Genomic DNA, 22,374 nt, shown 5'->3' with positions numbered 1-22,374 from the left:
GGTGCTGATGGCTCATCTACATTTGAAGTTGCTACAATAAAAATATGAAATTTAAAAGAAATTAATGTCAATGATGATTTCTTTAGCAGAGATGCCTACAAGTACACATCTTGCGTATTCTGTATGCAAATGGACACAAAAATATGGTTTATGATCTAAAAATTAGCATTTGCCCCTCTGTTGTGAACTCCTCACTTGGATTATACCTGACACATAACATACTTCTTTCAATAATTCAAAGTGACGCAAGAGATGAATTAATAACAGAATATAACTTTAATAAAAGTAATCAGGATAACTGTAGTTGTAGGCAACGCATCAAATGTTAACTATCAAATATCTATCAAATATGCACAATTATGAAAACTGACTTCTATATTACTTATACTATACGACCAGGCTCCAAAACTCAGGCCTCTGACAACAATAACAAAACACCACTCTGTCCCAGCCAGTGGACCAATGAAATAATAATAAATAAACATAGAATTCCTTAAATCTTACACCCAAGATTCTATCAAGTGTTGTTTACAATACTATACGCAAACATAATCACCACACCCTCAAAAGAATTTTTTTTTAATAAAAATTAAAAAACAAAATGCTGTTGCTAATCATATAGATCTATATAGATCAGTGCATCGATGCCTTGAAATGGACTTTTCTTATTTATATTAGAATTATCATGACGTATCCTTTTTTTTTTTTTGCGCTGACGTGCGAAGATATGAAATAATTACTGGATCTAGAAATTGCAGATGCAAATGAAGAGGAGTTCCTTTCAATAATGTGTCACTTTATTTTAGTCAACAAATGACTGGTAATAAATTGATTGCTTAGTTCTAACTCATTGGAATTTTATAGATTATAGAACTAGTTGTATTGTAATACTCAACAATACTGCGTTAAAAAGTTTTACAATGTCAGGCACCAAGAATTGACGTAAATCTAGATTTAGAATAAAGATCCAAATAGATCTAGATATAGATATGACTAGGTTTGTACCAGAGTAACCAGACTTAGATCTAGACTCTAGATTCTAGAGAGATCTAATTATCGATCTAGATTAAGACTACTGACTAGGTCTAGTAGCTCTAGGACAGTCTAGGATATAGATATTGTATACCGGTATCTAATTATATCTGTGTCCTGACTCTAAAATTACAGAAAGTAGGCAGATCAAAAGCTACCATTACTTATTGTCACGTATCAATGTTAATAATTATTAAATAATAAACTGTCAAGGTTATAGGTGAAGTATGGTTTTTCCAATGACGTAGTTGACATGTGCCAATCAAATCGAGTGACGCGCTTGTCACGTGATAGAAATCTATAATTTGATTGGTTTAGCCTCTTCTTCCGAAACAAGAGCGAGATAATAGATGCTTGGGAAGTCAGTCGATGTTGAATTAGTCAAAAAGGGTAGGCATATTCTTAGAGACAAGTTTTATATTTATAGAATCTAGTAGTTAATTAGAATGTTTCATATTAGATACAGTTTATTATTGTAAATATTGTACTTTTTGTTTTGTGAACCCTAGTTATAAATTTTAAAGGATCTTCACTTATTCAATACTAGATAGTATTTAGATCTAGAGATATAGAATCCCCGGCAAGTCACAGATATTCATCTTATCAGCTGACAACTAGTAAGGTCTATAATTTTAGCACTGCTAAGCACCGTCAATAAATTAGCACTTCAGCACCTATATCAATAAGAAGAGACTTCACTACATATTCAAAGCAAATAAACCTGTGCTATATTCTGGCAAAATAAAACTGAATCTTATGAAAGCTAAAATTCAAAGAAATAAATCAGGTAGATTGCAGGTTGAGTTTGTTTACAAAAGAAAAGCTTTTGCTTATAAAAAAAAAATGCATTAAGCTCTTGATTCCTTGAGCCCTCCTTCGACACATGTTACTATCTGTTTTCTATAAAAAGCTTCCAGTTTCAGAACCCAGAATAAAAAGCTTTATCTCACATCAGCTAGGGTGTTTATATATTCAGCAGACTCAATGGTCCAGCATCTATATGAGATATAAAATCCCTGGCATGTCACAGTAACTTCTTGTAACATCTAACATCTCAAGTTAAGGTCTGCAACCAGCACTTCTCAGCACCATCAACAAATTAGCACTATCTTCAACAAGAACATCTATAGTATATTCTAGCACCTTCAACTATCAAGAAGAAGAACCTCTGACACTAAGTAAAGTGTAGTTTAAGAAAAAAGGTTTTATAATACATTTTGTTTTCTAAATTTTCATCAATACTTCTAGAACAAAAAATAACTAAACCGTATGTTTGAATTTAGAAAAAAAAACACAAAAAAACTAAAAAACTATACTGTATTAATATGAGTTAAAAATAAACAACTTACAAATTAACTAAACTGTATATATGAATTTAGAAACAAAACAAAAACACATAATAAATAAACTGTATGTATGAATTTAGAAATAAAAAAACAAACACAAAGTAGCTAAATCTACATAAATCTTTTCTGTGTACCTACATGTAGAGATAGTTTAAAATAAGGGTCATCTTTCTTGTGATAAGGAACTTCTGAAACATGCAAAAAAAAAATATTTTTAAAAAGCACCAAAACAAAAAAAATAATTAATCACTTATGGATTTCCTTTCCTCTTCTTTTCAGCCCCCTCACTCATCTGCAATAATACTACTCCAAAGTTTTATCTGACTAAACACACATACAACCTAACACAGGGTAAATTTTAATCTAGGTGATGATTTTGTTTCCATAAAAAATATGAATAATCATAAGATTCACACTTGGGTGCTCACAAATTGTTTAGCTGCTTCAGGAAATTGTGATAACTGATTACAGCTTATAGTCTGGGATTGCAGTCTGCAAAATCTTTTCTTCTTCAATTCAATGGCTGTTTAAAAACCAGGTTTAAACAGCTTTTACCCATTCTGTGTATAAGTGGCTGTTTTCTTTAAAACTAATATAATGTTAAATAATGCATATTCAAATTTTATTGATAATTTTTTTTCCTATAGATAAAAAACATGAGGCAAGAAGAAGAAATGACTTCAACAAATGTAATGCATGATCATATGGAACCAAGCCTATCCAATGAAATTGTTTCAGATAAAATCAAGAAATCTACTTGCACTGATAATCATCAAATAAATAAACTTTTCACTTGCCATATTTGTCAAAAAGGATTTTCTAGCTCTAAAATATTACAAAATCCTGAGTTGATTCATGCTGGTGAAAAAACATTTAAATGTCAAATATGTCTAGAAAGATTATCTCATTATCGTCATTGGAAACAACACCAACCTGTTCATACTGGGGAAAAACCATTTAAATGTCCAATATGCAAGAAAGGATTTTCTCAGTCTAGTGATTTGAAACTCCACCAACTGACTCACAGTGGTGAAAAACCATTTAAATGTCAAATATGTCAGAAAGGATTTGCTAGCACTAAAGGTTTGAAATTCCACCAACTGACTCATACTGGTGAACAACCATTTAAATGTCCCATATGTCAGAAAGGATTTGCTAGCACTAAAGGTTTGAAATTCCACCAACAGGCTCATACTGGTGAACAACCATTTAAATGTCCCATATGTCAGAAAGGATTTGCTAGCACTAAAGGTTTGAAATTCCACCAACAGGCTCATACTGGTGAACAACCATTTAAATGTCCCATATGTCAGAAAGGATTTCCTCTGTCTATAAATTTAAAGAACCACCAACTGACTCATACTGGGGAAAAACCATTTAAATGTAAAATATGTGAGAAAGGATTTTCTATGTCTAGATTTTTGAAACGACACCACAGAGTTCATACTGGTGAAAAACCATTTAAATGTCCAATATGTCAGAAAGGATTTTCTCAGTCTCAAAGTTTGAAACTCCACCAAATGACTCATACTGGTGAAAAGCCATTTAAATGTCAAATATGTGAGAAAGGATTTTCTATGTGTAGATTTTTGAAACGACACCACAGAGTTCATACTGGTGAAAAACCATTTAAATGTCCAATATGTCAGAAAGGATTTTCTCAGTCTCAAAGTTTGAAACTCCACCAACTGACTCATACTGGTGAAAAGCCATTTAAATGTCCAATATGTCAGAAAGGATTTTATAGTTCTAGTTATTTGAAAAGACACCAACTGAGTCATGCTGATGAAAAACCATTTAAATGTCAAATATGTCAGAAAGGATTTTCTAGGTCTAGTTATTTGAAAGAACACCAACTGATTCATACTGGTGAACAACCATTTAAATGTGACACATGTGGAAAAGGATTATCTAATTCTTATTCTTTGAAAAAACACCAACTAGTTCATACTGGCGAAAAACCATTTAAATGTCCAATATGTCAGAAAGCATTTTGTCAGTTTAGTAAGTTGAAGCACCACCAACTAGTTCATACTGGCGAAAAACCATTTAAATGTCCAATATGTCAGAAAGGATTTTCTATTTCTGGTCATTTGAAAAGACACCAACAGACTCATACTGGGGAAAAGCCATTTAAATGTCCAATATGTCTGAAAGGATTTTCTAGGTCTAGTTATTTGAAACAACACCAACTGAGTCATACTGGTGAAAAACCATTTAAATGTGACACATGTGGAAAAGGATTATCTAATTCTTCTTCTTTGAAAAAACACCATCTAGTTCATACTGGCGATAAACCATTTAAATTTTCCAATATGTGAGAAAGCATTTTATCAGTCTAGTAATTTGAAACACCACCAACTAGTTCATACTGGTGAAAAAAACATTTAAATGTGACACGTGTAAAAAGTTTAGCTAATTCTTCTTCAAGAAGACACCCACTGACTTATACTGGTAAAAAAACATTAAAATGTCAGAAAGGATTTGCCAATTCTAAATATTTGAAACTCCGCCAACTGACTTATACTGGTGAAAAAACATTTAAATGTCAGAAAGGATTTTCTACGTCTAGTAATTTGAAACAACACCAACTAGTTCATACTGGTGAAAAAACATTTAAATGTGACACATGTGGAAAAAGATTAGCTAATTCTTTATCTTTAAAAAGACACCAACTGATTCATACTGGTGAACAACTATTTAAATGTCAAATATGTCAGAAAGGATTTTCTCAGTCTATTAATTTGAATCACCACCAACTGACTCATTCTGGTGAAAGACCATTAAAATGTTAAATGGGTATATCAGAAAGGATTTTCTAGGTCTATTAATTTGAATCACCACTGACTCATTCTGGTGAAAAACCATTTAAATGTTAATGTCAAATACATCAGAAAAGATTGTCTAACTCTTGTATTTTGAAACAACACCTACTGGTTCATACTGGTGAAACATTTAAATGTCCAATATGTCAGAAAGGATTTTCTCATTCTTATTGTTTAAAAATCCACAAACTGATTCATACTGTTGAAAAAACATTTAAATGTCAAATATGTCAGTATGGATTTTCTAAGCCAAGTTATTTAAAATGACACCAACTTGTTCATACTTTTGAAAAACCATTTAAATGTCAAATATGTCAAGAAAGATTTTCTCATGATCGTCATTGGAAACAACACCAACAGGTTCATACTGGTGAACAACCATTTAAATGTCAAATATGTCTAGTCTTTTGAAACAACAACAACTGAATCATCCATCCCAGTGGCGCTACAGCCCATGGAGAACTCTGGCCTGCTTTAACACATCCTTCCATTCAGATCTCTCCTGGTCCTTTGTCTACACGCCCTAATCCCAAGCTGCTTCAGATCTGCTTCCACATCATCTATCCAACGCATTCGGGGTCTGCCTTTGGGTCGCTTTCCTTTTGGTTTTTGCCTGTATACGATTTTCGCTCCTCTGTTGTCTGACATTCTTTCAAGGTGACCTGCCCAAAGTAGTCTGTTCTATTTTTATTTCGTTCACTATTGGTGGGTCTTCATATAGTTGATATATCTCTTGGTTAGTGCGTGTCCTCCACCCTGTTTCATCCTGTATGGCACCATAGATTTTTCTAAGAATTTTTCTTTCCCAAGTGTTAAGTAAATTTTCAGATGTCTTTGTCAGTGTCCAGGTCTCACTTCCATACATTGCTGCTGGTCTTATTATGGTTTTGTATATTATTTTTTTGGTTTTCCTTGAAATCGTTTTGCTCTTAAGTAAATGGTGGGTGCTATAAAATGCCCTGTTGCCTGCTGCTATTCTTTCCTTTATTTCTGTTAGTAGGTCATTTTTTAAATTAATAGTACTTCCTATATATTTGAAAGTTTGGACATTTTCAAATTCGTGGTCTTTGATTTTGATATTTTGTCCCTCTGTTTGATTGTCTCTTGTCAATGTGATGTACTTGGTTTTACTGTCATTGTCCTGCTGGTCGAGATGCTTCTTCTAGTTGTATGAAGGCTCTAGCGATGTCAGAGGTTTCTTTACCCAATAAGGCAATGTCATCGGCATAAGCAAGGTATTGTAGAGGTTGGCTGTATATCGTCCCTGTTGGTTGTGGACCCGTGTTTTCTCTCATGAAGTAGTTAGTAATAGTTCCCCTTGTGTTTATGTGTATATTTCTTATAACTCTCTCCAGTGTTAAATTGAAAAGCATGCAGGAAAGTGCGTCTCCTTGTCTTAATCCTCGTTTAATCCTAAATTCCAATGAGTGTTCTCCTTGTATTATGACTTTGCTTTTTGAGTTGTTTAATGTCATATGTATAAGTCTTGTCAGCGTGTTGGGTATTCCAAAATCCTGTAGAGTGTCTTATAGGTATTTCCTTCTGATACTGTCATAAGCCATTTTATAGTCTATAAAGAGTTGGTGGATTGGTATGTTGTATTCATGTCATTTTTCTAGTATACATCTTAGTGTGAAGATGTGGTCGGTTGTGGATTTGTTGGGTCTGAAACCACATTGGTAGTCACCTAAGATTTCTTCTGAATATTTTCCAAGTCTCTTAGTTATAAGCCTAGGACCATGAAGAATCACAAAGCACCAGGAGAGGACCAAATCCCAGCAGAACTACTTAAATATGGAGGGAAAGACTTATATTCCCAAATACACAGGCTAATATCAAGAATTTGGGAAGAAGAAGTAATACCAACAGAATGGGAAACGGCTCTTATAACCCCAATACACTAAAAAGGATCCAAGTTAAAGTGCTGTAATGCAACTGAATCATGCTGGTGAAAAAACATTTAAATGTGACACATGTGGAAGAAGATTAGCTAATTCTTCAGCTTTAAAAAGACACCAACTGATTCATACTGGTAAAAAAACATTTAAATATAAAATATGTCAGAAAGGATTTTCTAGGTCTAGTAATTTGAAAAACATGTAAATGTGACATGTGGAAAAGTATTCTCTCTTGCTTCATATTTGAAACAACACTGCTTGGTTCATAATAAAGTGAAGTTCCCTTTCAGACCTTGTGGCCTATAGGGAAGATCACATAAATGTCATCTGGTTTTGTTGCCATCTATTTATGAGGCTGTTATGTGGCCAGCACAACGACCAACCGCCTTTTACTTTTCTGCAACTGTCATCAGTTACCCATTAGAGCTGGTGAACTCAAAGATCCTGAAATTAAAAATCCAAGTCTTCACCAGGATTCGAACCCTTGACCCGCAGTTCAGAAGGCAATCACTTTATTGCTCAGCCACCGTGCGTCCTATTTCGAACAGCACTATTTATTTATTATGATGAAAGACCATGTAAGCCCTAAATGACACATATGTGGGAAAGGAATTTCTGTCACTTCACGTTTGAAACACTACCACCTGGTTCATTATTTTCAAGACATTTGTATGGAATAAAGGAGTTTTCTAATTGATGTGGAAACAAACAAAACACTTTTTTCATAACTCTGTAGGACCATTTAAATATCAAAGAAAAGTATTTTCACATCACAGTGCCTAATTTCAAAACATTATTAACTGGTTCATAGAAGTTCCCCTTTTCAGACCTTGTGATCTCTAGGACAGATGATGTTAAGGTCATCTGTTTCTTTGGCCAATGGTTAACAAGCAAGGCATAATGTGGCCAGCACAACGACCAACCATCTTTACTTTCCCAACTAAAGTCAGGAACCCGTCACAGTGGGTTTGTTTCAAGGGCGCCCAAAAAATCCTGAAGCTCAAAATCCAACTCTTCACAAGAATGGAACCCGGGACCCCAGGTTCGGAAGCCAAGCGCTTAAGCATTTAGACACAGCGCTCCTCAACTAGTTAAATCAAGTCAATAAAACTTGTCAAATTTTTCACAAAATCTTCGTTTACTTACTGTATTAGAAACAGAATTAATTGGATTTAAATGTGACAATGTCAAAAAGATTAGTTACCTTCTCATTTTGGAAAATTCACTTTACAGTTCATACTGGTGGAAAATTACATTAATATGTGTCACGTGTTTATTATGTTTGTAAAACTTAATGAGATAAACTTGTGACATATGCAGGTTCGGAGGTGTCATAATTATGGTTCAAAAACTTTAATATTCAATGAAGTAACAAAGTGCCGATATGTTTTTCTAGAGTTTTAATTATTTTAAAATTGGATTTGCAAAAATAAATGTATGTACAAAGTTATATAACGCAGATACAGAATTCAGTAAAAATTATCAATAAAATGAGTAACTATAGCCTATACTTTTAAACTAGCTCTCTCTCTCTCTCTCTCTCTCTCTCTCTCTCTCTCTCTCTCTCTCTCTCTCTCTCTCTCTCTCTCTCTCTCTCTGCTGTAGCATTGAATTAAGTTTTAATCGTTGTCTTTCTGGCTTTCAAGCGTGGTAACGACCTAATTTAAGATTGGTACTCTTGTGTTCATTTTTTTTGTGAACAATGAGGTGTCATCAGTGACGTGACATATACCCCCGAATCAGAAACCCCATTAGTAACGAACCATGCTGAGAATTACTCCCTTAGAGCATGGAAGAGGAAGCTGGCAGTGAGTTTTAAGGTCGCCTTGTCCCCAAACAAGGACAGACCTAATGCCGCACTTGGACCGGTATTCTCTCTCTCTCATTTCCTTGTCCCAATCGTCCCTCATGCAAAACGCGACATTCATAAATAATGTGGTTGACTGTTTCACTGTCCTCGACTCAGTGGCGGCACCGTGTGTCGTATTTCTTTTTCCACCATCCAAAGTACGCACCTATTGGACAGTGTCCGACTCGAAACTGGGCTAGGACGGCCTGTTCCGCACGGCTGAGCTCCCACCATGCGTCCTTTCGGTATGGTCTACTCATCTGCTTATGTAGCTCTCGGCCCTTGTCGGAAGCGTCCCAGCTGTCGAACCAATGTGCCGACAAACGGAAGTCGGCTATGGATTATGCATTCGCTATAGTGCAATGTTCATCATCTGCTCGCTGACGTCGCTAAAAAGTCAGCCCTCTGATGACTGACTAGACCACAATTGGCTGGAACCCACTGAATATAGCTATTTACATTGAGCTGTAGAAGGCGCTCCACCACCGCGAGGAACGCTTACTGCATGCTGCCCATCGAGGGCAGAGATTGAGTAGGTGAAAATAGGGTCGTGGATCCATTTCCGACTCTTTTCGCTACCCACTCCAATGCTACGAGCATTGCCTTCAGTTCGTCTTCCGTGCTGCTTTCCCCATGGCAGGGTCCACTCAGCCCCACACTTTCGGGATTGCCAGAGTCGAACCGCCGCCCCATACCCAGCTTTCACAGTGCCCTCGAGCGTCTGCACAGATCCGCCCGCGTAGATGGTGGACACTCAAGCCGTATACGAAGCAATAGTTTCTCTGACTGTATTTAGTAGCCGTGTAGGATCGCAACGCTTAATCACCATAATTTTCCCAGCGGCAATTGGCATTGTGCGAAAGGTACCACAGATGAGTCCGATGGCTTGATTCTGAACAGCTTCTTCGCTATAGACGTTTGCGACGCCCAGACATGAACAGGTAAACTGTAATCCTCAAGAGACCGAACTGCGCCCATGTACAGTGATCTCAGTAGACACGCCTTCGCTCCCCATTTCGTTCCAGCTAGCTTTTTTACGATGTTCAACCTCTCGGATGCTGTTTCGTTCGCGTACATGCTGGATATGGTCGCACAGGGTCAATCTGATCGAGGATGACCCCGAGGTACTTGGGCTTTTTGTCCCATGCTAGAATCTTGCCGTCCATCCGTAGCTCAACTGGTTCCTTTATTATATCACGTCCTAACGTAAACCACCACTAAACCAACTTCGAGTGGTTCACCTCGAGGCCCCACAACCTGGCGTAGCAAGGTACCGTAGTCAATGCTTGCCAATGAGCTGCTGACGATCTCTCCCCGACTCCCACAACACGATGTAGTCTGCAAACAGAAGCTTCTTGCATTGCAAGAGGGCCGGTAAGTCGTTGATGAACACAAAAAAGAGTGAACAACTGAGTGCCGACCCTTGCGACACGCGCTGCTCCAGTGGAAGCTTCCTCGACACGTGCTTACCAACACGAGTCTGCACCGTTCGCTCCGTGAGGAAATTTTGGATCCACCTCAGCATATAAGAACCCACACCTAGGCTCAAGAGTTTTAGCAGCAAACCGGGCCTCCAAACTCTAACATAGGCTTGATTGAGATCGATGAATATCGCTAGCGTCGACTGACCTGGTCGAATCTTGTTGCCTCACTGGAAGCCGTCCGCCATCTTCTGCATGAATAGTGTCACCTGGTCGATCGCATTTCGGTGCTGCCTGAACCCGCCCTGTTCATGAGCAATGAGACCTTTCGTTTCTAGGAACCATACGAGCCGCCTTTCATTGACCATGTACATTTAGTTTCCTCGTGAAAGCACTCAATGAACTTCAGTAGTTTTTTGCTCTGTTATCAGCAGCAGACGCCTTGGCTGGCTTGGCCACGTTCGTAGAATGCCAGTAGGTCGACTTCCACAGGACATCCTGTATGGCGATCTAATAGAAGGCAGGAGAGCCGCTGGTCGCCCACTTTTACGTTATACGGATGTATGCAAACGCGACATAAAGCTCTTCAAAATCGACACTGGCAACTGGGAAGAGGTGGCACTGGACAGATCCACATGGAGAGAGAGCATAAAGGAAGGGTCACGGATTGCAGATGTCATACACAACAGAAGCAGAAAGAAGGGTGAAAATGCAACGGCGCCTGGTGATTATATATGCCCAACCTGCGATCGCAGCTGTGTATCAAGGATTGGCCTCTTTAGTCACACAAGAAGTTGCAAAGGGAAAAGATCGTCTCTCGAGACGTAAAATGTCACAGATAGCTTTTTTTTTTCATTTTCTATTGTCGCATTGCTAATCATTTTTTGATGATTTGTTGGGTTTTTTTTTGGACGTTTGAAGAAACTAGTTTTTCTTTCAGTTCATTATGATTTGCTACAAGATGGCGATTTAGATTATCAGGTTTCTAACTTTAATTCGATAACACATTCAAACTAATGACATATTGATACATTAAACCAGTGATTCCCAAAGTGGTCTATATAGACCCCAAGGGGTCTACGAAAGTAAAAAAATAAACTGGGGGTCTATGAGATGTCCACGAGGGTCTACAATAATAGATTTCATTTAAGCAGGTCGAGTTACTTAATGTTCACATTCCATTAATGTAATTATTTCATACACCAATATATGAGTTGTACCCGAGTTAATCCTTTAAATATTTATCCTGCTATTCAAACGAAAAATTGTTGTAATCAATTTCAATACTTATTTAAATAGCTTAATTTTGTCTACATGTAACTAATATAAAGAAAAGAAATGTAGACAGTACAGCATTAATTATTTAAAATTCGGATTCCTTCCTTCTTTGTCAAACAAGCAGTTGCCTCTGTGACTTTTTTATGATATGAACCAGTTACGCTGGAGGATCATTTGATACAATGCCACCCTGACAAAAATTAAGATTTGAAAAACTTTTAAACACTCAAAGTTCAAAATAGACCCACAAAATCTCTGTTCGACATCATGTAGAGAAGATGATGGTTTGTGAGAGTCTTACAAGATTTCATTACTTAAAGTAAAATAATGGTCACCATCTCAGCTCATCTATGCCTGTGGTTCCTTCTGAGCATATGCCAACAACCAGCTTCCTCCAGGCATCTCGGTTCTGTCCGCACGTCTTGCCCATCTGGTTGGCATCTGCTTCCAAATCGCGGAGACCTGGAGAACCATCATCACCACCATGAAAAAAAATAAGGTATTCATCAATACCTGCCTGAGGAAGATTCTTATAATCCGCTGGCCAGACAAGATCTTGAATGAGGAACTGTGGCAAAGAACAAAGCAGCAGCTCATTGAAGTAGATATCCTTCAGAGACGCTGGAGATGGATAGGTCACACACTTCGCAAGTCTGCATCCAACATAACTAGGCAAGCCCTAACCTGAAACCCCCAAGGAAAGAGAAAGAGGGGACGGCCCAGGAATACATGGCGCTAAGAGTCACCGTCTCTTAATATTTTATTGGGTTGACCAACGAGACCTTTCCCATGTTTGGGTATAGTAGCAAGGCAGCAGAGGTTTGAGTTAAGTTTTCCTTCTGTTAGGTGGGTAGCAAGTCAAGGTTAATGAGCCCTTCCTGCTCAACGCTTACTGGTTTAGGCTCCAATTACTCGCCTTCGACCCTTCTCCTGTTAATGAAAACAGTTCCGCAGATTCAATATTTGAGCCACACGTGAAAGATCAATAAATACACGAACAACTGCTCTTTGCGAAACCTTTTACAATGATACTTAAGGCATATTAATTAATTAATTAATTAATATTTAATGTTAGGAAAGACTACTTCATAGAACGACTAATTCGTATATGAAACATAATATCCGTAGTTGTGTAGTTTTAAATTACCATTTCACTCTTCAACTCACTACAGTTAGAAATTTGTTTAAAAAAATGTTGATGAATTTGCAAAAATGTGCAAGTTGAGCAGGGGGTCTACCAAAAACCAGAAAACATGGCAAGGGGTCTACGGGACAAAAAAGTTTGGGAACCACTGCATTAAACAATGTTATGAAAATACGGTTTTATTTGGCATGAATTTTGACACTCTAGCTGTTTAGAATCAAGTAGGTTTATTCATCCAAGTGTGTCTGGCGACAGATTCCCGGCACAGAGTTTTTTCTGCCTTTTGTTTGAACATCAGAAATTCCTTGTCCTGGCGTCTACAAACCATTTTTCTAGTGGTAAGAAAGAACATGTCAAAAAAGGTCAACGTAAAAAGGGTCGGGGAGATGTTAATGTGTTCTCTGTCAATCGGAGCACACTATTCATACGAGTAAAAAAAAAAAAAAAAACATAGCGCACGTACGTCTGAAATGGGGGAAATGATCGTCGTGTTATGGAAGTCGTCTTGCCGGGGATTTTTTTTATTTTATTGTCGTTGAAATGATGTCCGTCTGTCACACGAAAGTGGAGAAGAATGTTTTTAGTCAATATTGTTGCGGATACCTCTAGAGAAAACAGTTGACAAGAACTTATCAGAAAATGAAACAATGTTTAATGCTTAAAATATTAAAGTTTTCAAGCATTGTTAATGTCTTTTTACTGTATCACCATTCAAACATGGATCAACTTCAAGGAGAAAATAACTTTTTTTTTTTGCTACTTAAAAAAGATTGACAGGTTCCGTCTCTACCCTTTTTTTTCTTCGTCAAAACCTCACACCCCCTTGAGAGGACCTCTCGTCCCCTAACGGTCTAACCCGCAGCTTGAGATACGCTGAAATAAATTAATGGGGATTTCTTAGATGAATTAAAAAGGAAGCATATAGCCATAATTGTAGATGCAACAACTAAATTGCGCTTTATTTTTAGTTCCCTTGTCTTAGAATTTATATTTGGCACATTTAATTCCAATATGCATTAAAATATATACCCGTATTGAAAACATTAAAATCAAAACAGGTAATGACACAAGAAAACCTATGTATTATATCATCAACAGCATGTTACAGACACAGGGAAAAGACAATGTTCTTATCAATTAATGCTAATCAAATATAATTCTTTTTTTTTTTTTTTGTATACACTTAATGAACTTCTACCTACAAAGATAAACATCAAATTAATAGATAATACATTATTTCAATGCTAAGATACATTGTAAGCAGAGGTGTAGTCAAGGGGGAGGGGGCGCCACACGCAGAGAGGTGCAAAAAAAAATATTGTAGATATATTAGTTAGGTAATACATTCTACGTTTATTTGTATTAGATTATTATAATGTTGTTGTTTTTTTCAATTTTGTGCTTTCATTATTATTTCTTTGCTGGATGTATATTGAATGTTCTTTTGTAATTAGTTATCATTAAATAAGAACAATCTGGTATAAACTTTGACACATGTAAATTATGAGTGAGTCTGGTGTGAATGTACACTTTGGTTTCCTATAGTTACAATGTTTTTTTGTTTGGTGTAATGCACAAATTGTAAGACAAATTTCCATACGGACAATAAAGATTATTATTATTAATTTATTTCTATGTGTTGTTCATATGAAATGAGAGGAGGGGGGTACTAATAAAGTTTCTTGAGCTGGGCGTACGTATATATTTGCTCACTACGCCCCTGATTGCAAGAACAGCTCTCACATCTCTTATCACGTACAGGGATGACTAAAAATTCAAACGTATAATACATAATTATAGGTAGCTTTTAAAAAAAAAAAAAACCTGAAGACTGTAACCAGATGTAGGCCAACAGAAAAAAAACACACACACAAATATTTTGTTGGCAACTTTCGAAGTAAAGCATACTCTAATGACCAGTTTCCATTGTCCTAAACACAACTGTGTAGTGACCAGTTTCCATTGCCCTAAACACAACTGTGTAGTGACTAAAATGTTTGTTAAAATGTTTTACATGCTTCGGATGTTCCTTCAGAGTTGTCCAAACCTCCCGCAGGACGACGGGGGATGGGAGCGGGCAGGATTTAAACCCTCGACCATCGATAAATCCAAACAACAGTCCAGCGCGCAAACCGCACGACCAGGCAGCCATCCTCCATTGCCCTAAACACAACTGTGTCGTGACCAGTTTCCATTGTCCTAAACACAACTGTGCAGTGACCAGTCTCCATTGTCCTAAACACCACTGTGTAGTGACCATGCAGTCTCCATTGCCCTAAACATAACTTTGTAGTGTTGTGTAGCTGAGTGGCTTTAACCGATTGGCTTTTTATCAAGTGGACTTGAGACTCTCTTGTCATATCCCAGCTTATATCGAAATCTCAAAACTAGATGAGATATAGAAAATCCGATATCATGATATTTTGGATTTTTTAAAGTTTTGATGTAACGGTGTAGTTTCTTTTTTGTCTTATTTGAAAGCAAAAAGTTTAATTTTAGCTATGAAAGCCTTTTTTTCCATACAAATACACCATTTTTACAACTATTCACAATTATTATTAAAAAAAAAAACAACAACACATAAATATGTTTAATAAATCCTAAAGCCTTGTTAGGTCTCTAGGTGTCATACGTGTCAAGTGAAAACTGTAAACACATTAACAGAAAACAAAATTATTGCACTTTTATAAATCCTTTTTTTTTAAAACAATTATTTTGTGAAACTGAGATAAAAGATTTCAAACATACCATAGAATGAATTTTATTAATATAAAATCTAATTACTACATGTCTAAATTGCCTTTAACACAAATTTGTTTTGATAACCTAAATCTATCCTTTAAGATTGAACTTAAAAGATAGTTTTATTTTCATATACTGTATCACTAAAGGTCGTAGTGGATGAGTGATAAGGCACTTGGCTACCAAACTGAGTGGTCTAGAGTTTCATTCTTGGTGAAGACTGGGACTTTTAGGACACCCCTGAGTCCACCCAACTCTAATAAGTACCGTATCTGACATTAATTGGGAAAAGTAAAAGCTGGCCACAAAACACCCTCATAAAAACATGACCTTTACATCATCTGCCTTATAGATAATAGAGATACCTAATCTTCTATACTGCATGACCTATCTTATGGAAGAGCTCTGTGAGAAGCAGTTTCATGATAAGATTAGTAAAGTTCCCCTTTCAGATCATCTGTTCCTGTAGCCCATGGTTAACAAGGGTGCAATAAAGCCAGCACAACCAAGCACCTTTTCCACAACTAATGTCCAGTACCCATTAGAGCTGGGTGGACTTAGAGGCACCAGGATTCAAACCAGTGACCCACCAGCTCAATAGTCAAAGACTTTACAACTCAGCCTAAATGATCGAACACACATTGGCCAATTTGATAAACTTCACAAAGCTACTATCTTTCAACTATAACAATAACAATATAGATGCAAACACAAATAACACACAGACAACTAGCGCTTGAAGAATTGGGCTTCTATGCACTTCTCTGTGTAATGTCAAATGACTGATACACCCTGACTGAAATTGGCATGAAAGGATTTTAAAATATTTCTGTTCTAGCCTTACTGGAGAGAAGCCAACCACTTCCTCCAGATCTGATGTAAGTGTAGTTTAATGGTTGCAAAAGGACCCTCAAAATGAACCAATCAATGTTTCTTCAAAAATGAAATAGAAAAGTTGTTGTTTTTTTTATAGTTCTCAGAATTTTTTTTTAGCGCCTGATAAGTTTTCTCAGTAAAGAAAACTGTTTCTAAAATGCTTATCATTTCAAATGTTTTTCTCCAGCATGAAGCAACTGATGATGTTTTAAATATGAAGAGCTAGAAAACCCTTTTAGACATATTTGACATTTGAATGGCTTTTCCCCTGAATGAACCAGCTGGTGGCTTATTAAATTTGATGATGTAGAAAATCCTTTTTGACATAGTAGACATTTAAATGGTCTCTCACCAGTATGGAAAAACTGGTGTTTTTTCAGGTCAGAAGAGTTAGAAAATCCCTTTTGACATATTTGGCATATGAATGCTTTTTCACCTGTATGAATCTTATGGTGGTTTTTCAAATGTGAAGAGCTAGAAAATCCTTTCTGACATATAGGACATTGAAATGGTTTTTCACCAGTATGAACCAACTGGTGTTGTTTCAAATTAGCAGACTGAGAAAATCCTTTATGACATATTTGACACATAAAAGGTTTGTCACCATTATGAACCATTAGATGAGTTTTTAGGCTTGAAGATCTAGAAAATTCTTTCTGACAAATTTCACATTGAAATGGTTTTTCACCAGTATGAACCAATTGATGTTGTTTCAAAATTGAAGACTGGGAAAATTCTTTCTGACAAACTTGACATTTAAATGGTCTGTCACCAGTATGAACCACCTGATGTTTTTTTAAAGCTTTAGAGTTAGAAAATGCTTTTTGACAAATTTGACAGATAAATGTTTTTTCACCAGTGTGAATCACCCAATGTTCTTTCAGTGACGACAATGTAAGTAATCCTTTCTGACATATTTGACATTTGAATGGTTTTTCCCCCGTGTGAATCAGCTGGTGTTGTTTCAAAGATGAGGACAGAGAAAATGATTTTTCACATACATGACATTGAAATGGTTTTTCCCCAGTATGAATCAACTGATGCTTTTTTAAAGTTTTCGAGTAAGAAAATCCTTTTTGACAAATTTGACATATGAAAGGTTTATCGATCTGATGATTACCATTATAAGTAGAATTATTCACCTCCTTCTCTGAAACAATTTGATTGGAATGGTTTGGTTCCATATGATTAACTTTGTTACTATGAACTATATCACTTTTCGAAGTTTCTTTTACCTGTGGAAAAAAACAATATAATTAATAAAAACAAAATTGAATATGCACAATTTAACATTATGGTTTAAATAAACAGACATACATACAAAAAAAGGTGTGGAAAAATGTAGTAGGCATCTACAATAAATAGAAGGAAAATATGGTTTTTGGTAGACTTGAATCACAGATAAGATAATCAACAGGCCCAAAATATGGCAATCTGTGTGTCAGGGCCACATAATGAAATGGGTCTTTCCAAATCAATTCTATTTGGGAGGAATTACAATGAGCAGGTAAAAAAACCCACTGAAATTGAGACATGCAGCACTAAAATAATAGTACTTTAGTTTGTTAAATTGAAATTAGCATTTAGGAGGCAATTAAGGAGCCATTTTAGAGATAATTTAATATAAGAATAGTATGTAATAAGTTATTGTTCTTTTTTTTAAATTTATTTAGAAAATACCTTAAGTGTGTGTTTTCTAACATTTATTTTCAAAAATATGTATCTACCTCACTCAAAGGCACTTCTGGGTCAGGTATATGCCCTGTAAGTTTGACATTTGGCATAATAATAGGCACTGGATAAATACTGCAGTCCTCCTTCTTTGACATAGCCAGTAGTCTTGTTGCTAAGAGCCAGGGTTTACAACTTTCAGTACAGCTATTTATTTTCATATCTTGCTTTAAAGCATTTCCCTGTGCGACAAACAACTGAAAATTTATAAATTATTTACAGAACCATAGAAATGTGCATACGAAACAAGATATCAACATTAAATGAATAGCATTAACATTTCATTTCCAATATAGCACTCATTGCACATTTTTAAAAAACTAAAATAAAACTCTTCATCCTTTATAAACCTCTAAAGGACTGTTATAAAAATGTGACATATCCTTAAACATTTATGCAAAAATTGAATCAAGATAAAATATTAGCAATAAAAAAAATGTTTTCACTAAATACAGTATATTCAGAACTAGCCCCTAATTACACCACATAATTGACATTTCTATTTCTTTTTTTAAGATTTGTTAATCCTAGAAGTTTATAAAGGAAAAAATAAGTTTTATTTACTCACCTAAGCATTATTCTGATTTACAAAAACTTATTTTTTTAAACCCATAACAACCCCGACCTTGATAATTTTATATTCAAATATTTATATGCACTATCCTTTCTTTCTCATTTTTTGTATTATTAAATTTTTTTTTTCTATAATTTTTAAAAACTTAAGAGCCACTTCTCTTTGCTTAAACTTTAGGGGTAGATTCTTCATTTGGAAAATAAGCCGCTATTGGGTTAAATTAGTTACATGCTGTATAGAAAATGAAATACCTGATGTTCAGGAATCACATTATCGTTAGAACTTTGACCATGACAGTAGTTTTCAAATGGCTGCATAGAAAAAGCTGCTTCATCTCCTTCAGTCTTTTCAATTTTTACATGTGACAATTTCATGTCTTGTAGTTCACATGACTGTGTTAACAAACATATTTCATTCAGACTTTCTTTCTTCTCATGTTTGATTACATTACCCAAGTGAAGATGTGGATCATGTTTGATATCGTCTGTCCGGAAAACTTTGATATCTCCTTGTTCTGATGATAAGTATTCTTGATCTTCTTGCTCCTTCTCATGTTTGATCACATTGCTTAGACAGAGAGTGAAGTCGTGTTTTATTTCAGCCATCTTTTAGTTCCACCTTGTCTTGTTTTAGAAAAATTGACATGATCAAGTGCAATAACTCATGTTTATCAGCAGGTGTAAACAAATTTTTCTGTAAATAAAAATACAGGTTAATTTTTTTTTTACTTTTTCTTCATTTATTTCACTTAATAAAAATTATAATGTCTACTTGATTAAGCCAAGATATGTCCAGACAGAGCAACAATTTGGATAAAAGGGTTCAATTTCAGTTACCGGTAACTAGCAAAAAATATTTTTTTCTTTGCAGTCTGCATGTTCACCAAGGACTTAAATTGTGCCAAGTCATTCATTTTCCTGGCTGGCTCAAGCAACCAATTCCATGCTCTAATTAACTCTAAAATTTAAAAGCCCACTATGGAAGAAGGGAGCGGAGGAGCATTTGTAGAAATTCTAGATCTAGATTTACTAGAATACATAGGACTTAGAATACTAGTAACTAGATTTAACTAGATCTATAATAGGCTACTCTAATATATTATATATTACATGACTATACTTATAGTTACACTATAGATACTACTAATATTACACGATCTAGATACTAAGACCTAAGATAGTATATAGAATTATATAATAGAATATATATAATAGAATTTTGATCTAGGCCTACTATAACTAATAAGACTAAGTATAACTATACTATGACTATAACTGTAACTATACGATTGTGTTTATACTTATATTATAGTCATAGTCTATATAGTATATAGTAATAGTGTGAGTAGAATCTATGGTACCGAATCTATATACTATATAATATCTATCTATAATCTATATATATATATATATATATATATATATAGATCTATAATCTAGTATCAGTTTTTTCAGAGCATTTGTAGGCCTACTAAGCCTAAATAATTTTTTTTTCGGCTTAATTTTATTAATTTGCGATGGAACAGCTTTTGAGGGTAGGAGTTACTAGTGTCTAGGAGCTTATTGAAACTTATTCACTGTCAGTGTCTACGGTAACTAGGTAAGACCACATAAAGAACCGGATCAGGCGTGGGCGGCATAATATCGCCTATTACCGTATTACGTAACGAAAAAATACACCTTTTTTGTACCCCCATTTACCTGTAACAAATAAATCTAAATCTTTGTAACAAGACCATAGCCATAGATTAGAAGACCCCCAACTCTACCCTGACCCCTGGTAGAGTACGTAGCCTACACGGTAGCACTGACTGGCACAAGAAAATTCGAATTTTATTTAAGACTTGGATCTTTTTGTTAATTATTATTTTCCCCAATCACATTTCTTTCGGCGCTTCATTAAAGTATTCAATTTTTTTTCCTCTCCCCAATACTGCACATAGGCCTATATACCCGTTACATTGGGTGTCCGCAAAAAAAAAAAAAAAAAAAAAACGACAACGTGGTAGCCTATAGCACTTCGCGAATATCAGCACATGTTATTACATTTGATTCAATTTTTTTTTTGTTACGTAACAAAACATCAGATTTCACCCACCCCCCGTTGTTGTTTTTTTTTCAACAAATCGTAGCAGATTTTCATACCCGCCCTCCTTTACCCATTATAACGTAATCCGATGAACATGCATGACTAATTAATTGACACATGTATACGCAGTGGCGTAGCTAGCTACTTTTGTTAATCTCTTATGTTCTTTCTGAAATAAAACGTAAGCTGTTTACCAGGTTAAATCAAGTCTACAAGATTTGTTTAAATCTCTGAAGGCAACACACTTTTACACGCCCACTTTCTTCTGGATCACATAGTGTTAATCCATTGTTCCAGAGCGTATAAATAAATAACTTCAAATCTAAGCATCGCGTGCAAGTTGAAGAAGAATGACAAAGACAAAATCTAGGTCATTTCTAGGGTGTTGTGAAATTACTATCCAAGTTCAATTCTCCCCCGAGAGAACATGTGCTCCGAAGTACTTCAAGACCAAAATACTTACATGTCTCCACAAATACAAAACGAACTTATTGCAATATTGGGTAATAATGGGACAAATAGTTTTCGATTTTTTTGACAGTTCTATTGACATAAAAAAAAACTGTATCCATTTTTCCTAGAAGTCTTTGAACTTCTTCAACAAGAACTTGCTTGAGATCTTGAGTTTTAGTTAAAAAAACAAACATATGTTGCTAGATGATTCAGATTTAAATATTGTCTTTATTTTCATATTTTTTTTTACAATTGTGGTAATTGAGATTCTGTGCGAGCAAAATTTTTTTCAGACTCAAGCTGATTTTTACTTAATGGCAATCAAAGCTAAAAAAAAAAATCGACTCACTAATTTGATTATTGTTTGGTAAAATAGATTTTAATTTTGCCGCAAGAAAGCCGCTAAGAATTTTATAGTATCTTGTTGTTAAATTGATGGGGGGGGGGGGATTAACAATAAACAATAAATACACATTAGCTAGAAAAAAAATTATTTCGCTGTTTTATTTCGTTTCTTTTTAGGAGGGGGGCATCACAAGGTGCTGCCGCACTGTGCATCATATACCCTAGCTACGCCACTGTGTATACGTGTAGGACGTAATCGTGTCTTCTTTTATTTGAAAAAAAAAAACGTCTGTAATTTATAAGACAATAAACCAAAATCATTTATAGATGCTTTATTGGTCCAAAATGGGTTTTATAGAATTCGGTCCTTGCCTGAATTAGAACTGTTCCATTTCAAGACGATTTGACGTAGATCTAGTTTTCCTGGAGTGGATGACAAATACCTTCTAAAAACATTTCCGGCTTTAAATCATTCTTGTCATAGCGTATCCAGATAAGGTTGGTTGGGTGGCTTGTGTAGTTTTCCTGGAGTGGATGACAAATATCTTCTAAAAACATTTCCGGCTTTAAATCATTCTTGTCATAGCGTATCCAGATAAGGTTGGTTGGGTGGCTTGTGTAGTTTTCGACGATCTTTTTCTGACACTGTCCAAGCGTTTTTACAGTTTTAAGTCAGTTAATTTAGAAAGCATGATACCGTGTCAACAAGATGGCAGGTTTTGCATTGACACATATGGTATTGTATACCCAATATTGTACCGGGAAATTAAAA

The 22,374-nt window shown here is 35.5% G+C and overlaps 2 protein-coding genes across 7 annotated transcripts in view; one reads left to right on the top strand and one right to left on the bottom strand.

Moving 5' to 3' along the window:
* Positions 1-14,422, top strand: part of LOC106071209 (zinc finger protein 345-like) — a 29,387-nt gene extending 14,965 nt beyond the window's left edge. For all 4 annotated transcript variants that reach the window (XM_056041372.1, XM_056041371.1, XM_056041374.1 and 1 more), the window contains exon 4: positions 3,026-14,422. In XM_056041372.1, the coding sequence (XP_055897347.1) occupies positions 3,026-4,699 (1,674 nt within the window). In that variant the 3' untranslated portion in view covers positions 4,700-14,422. The remainder of the gene's footprint in view (positions 1-3,025) is intronic.
* Positions 14,423-15,378: 956 nt separating this feature from the next.
* On the bottom strand, positions 15,379-20,534 carry LOC106071254 (zinc finger protein 436-like). Of its 3 annotated transcripts, none has more exons than XM_013231311.2 (4): positions 20,417-20,534; positions 18,968-19,409; positions 18,139-18,339; positions 15,379-17,646 (listed from the first exon to the last, which is right to left on the bottom strand). In XM_013231311.2, exons 2-4 carry the CDS (start codon positions 19,319-19,321, stop codon positions 16,576-16,578), a joined length of 1,626 nt encoding a protein of 541 aa, XP_013086765.2. In that variant the 5' UTR covers positions 19,322-19,409; positions 20,417-20,534; the 3' UTR covers positions 15,379-16,575. The 3 variants fall into 3 exon arrangements, with proteins under 3 accessions (XP_013086765.2, XP_013086774.2, XP_055897382.1); XM_013231320.2 differs by having other exon boundaries at positions 18,139-18,324; XM_056041407.1 differs by lacking the exon at positions 20,417-20,534 and adding an exon at positions 19,553-19,677.
* Between the last annotated feature and the right edge of the window lie 1,840 nt (positions 20,535-22,374).

Source organism: Biomphalaria glabrata, chromosome 9 (genome assembly GCF_947242115.1).
Source record: "Biomphalaria glabrata chromosome 9, xgBioGlab47.1, whole genome shotgun sequence".
In the NCBI taxonomy this organism is placed as follows: domain Eukaryota; kingdom Metazoa; phylum Mollusca; class Gastropoda; family Planorbidae; genus Biomphalaria; species Biomphalaria glabrata.
This window is presented reverse-complemented; position numbering and strand designations above follow the sequence as displayed.

What these genes read in the sequence shown, in the direction of transcription:
- LOC106071254 (XM_013231311.2), bottom strand. Translation starts at nt 19,321, where the DNA reads ATGGCTGAAATAAAACACGACTTCACTCTCTGTCTAAGCAATGTGATC. An exon ending in ATGTGATTCCTGAACATCAG is followed by an intron (nt 18,340 to 18,967) that starts GTATTTCATTTT and finishes ATAAATTTTCAG; the next exon opens with TTGTTTGTCGCACAGGGAAA. An exon ending in CAGAAGTGCCTTTGAGTGAG is followed by an intron (nt 17,647 to 18,138) that starts GTAGATACATAT and finishes TTTTTTCCACAG; the next exon opens with GTAAAAGAAACTTCGAAAAG.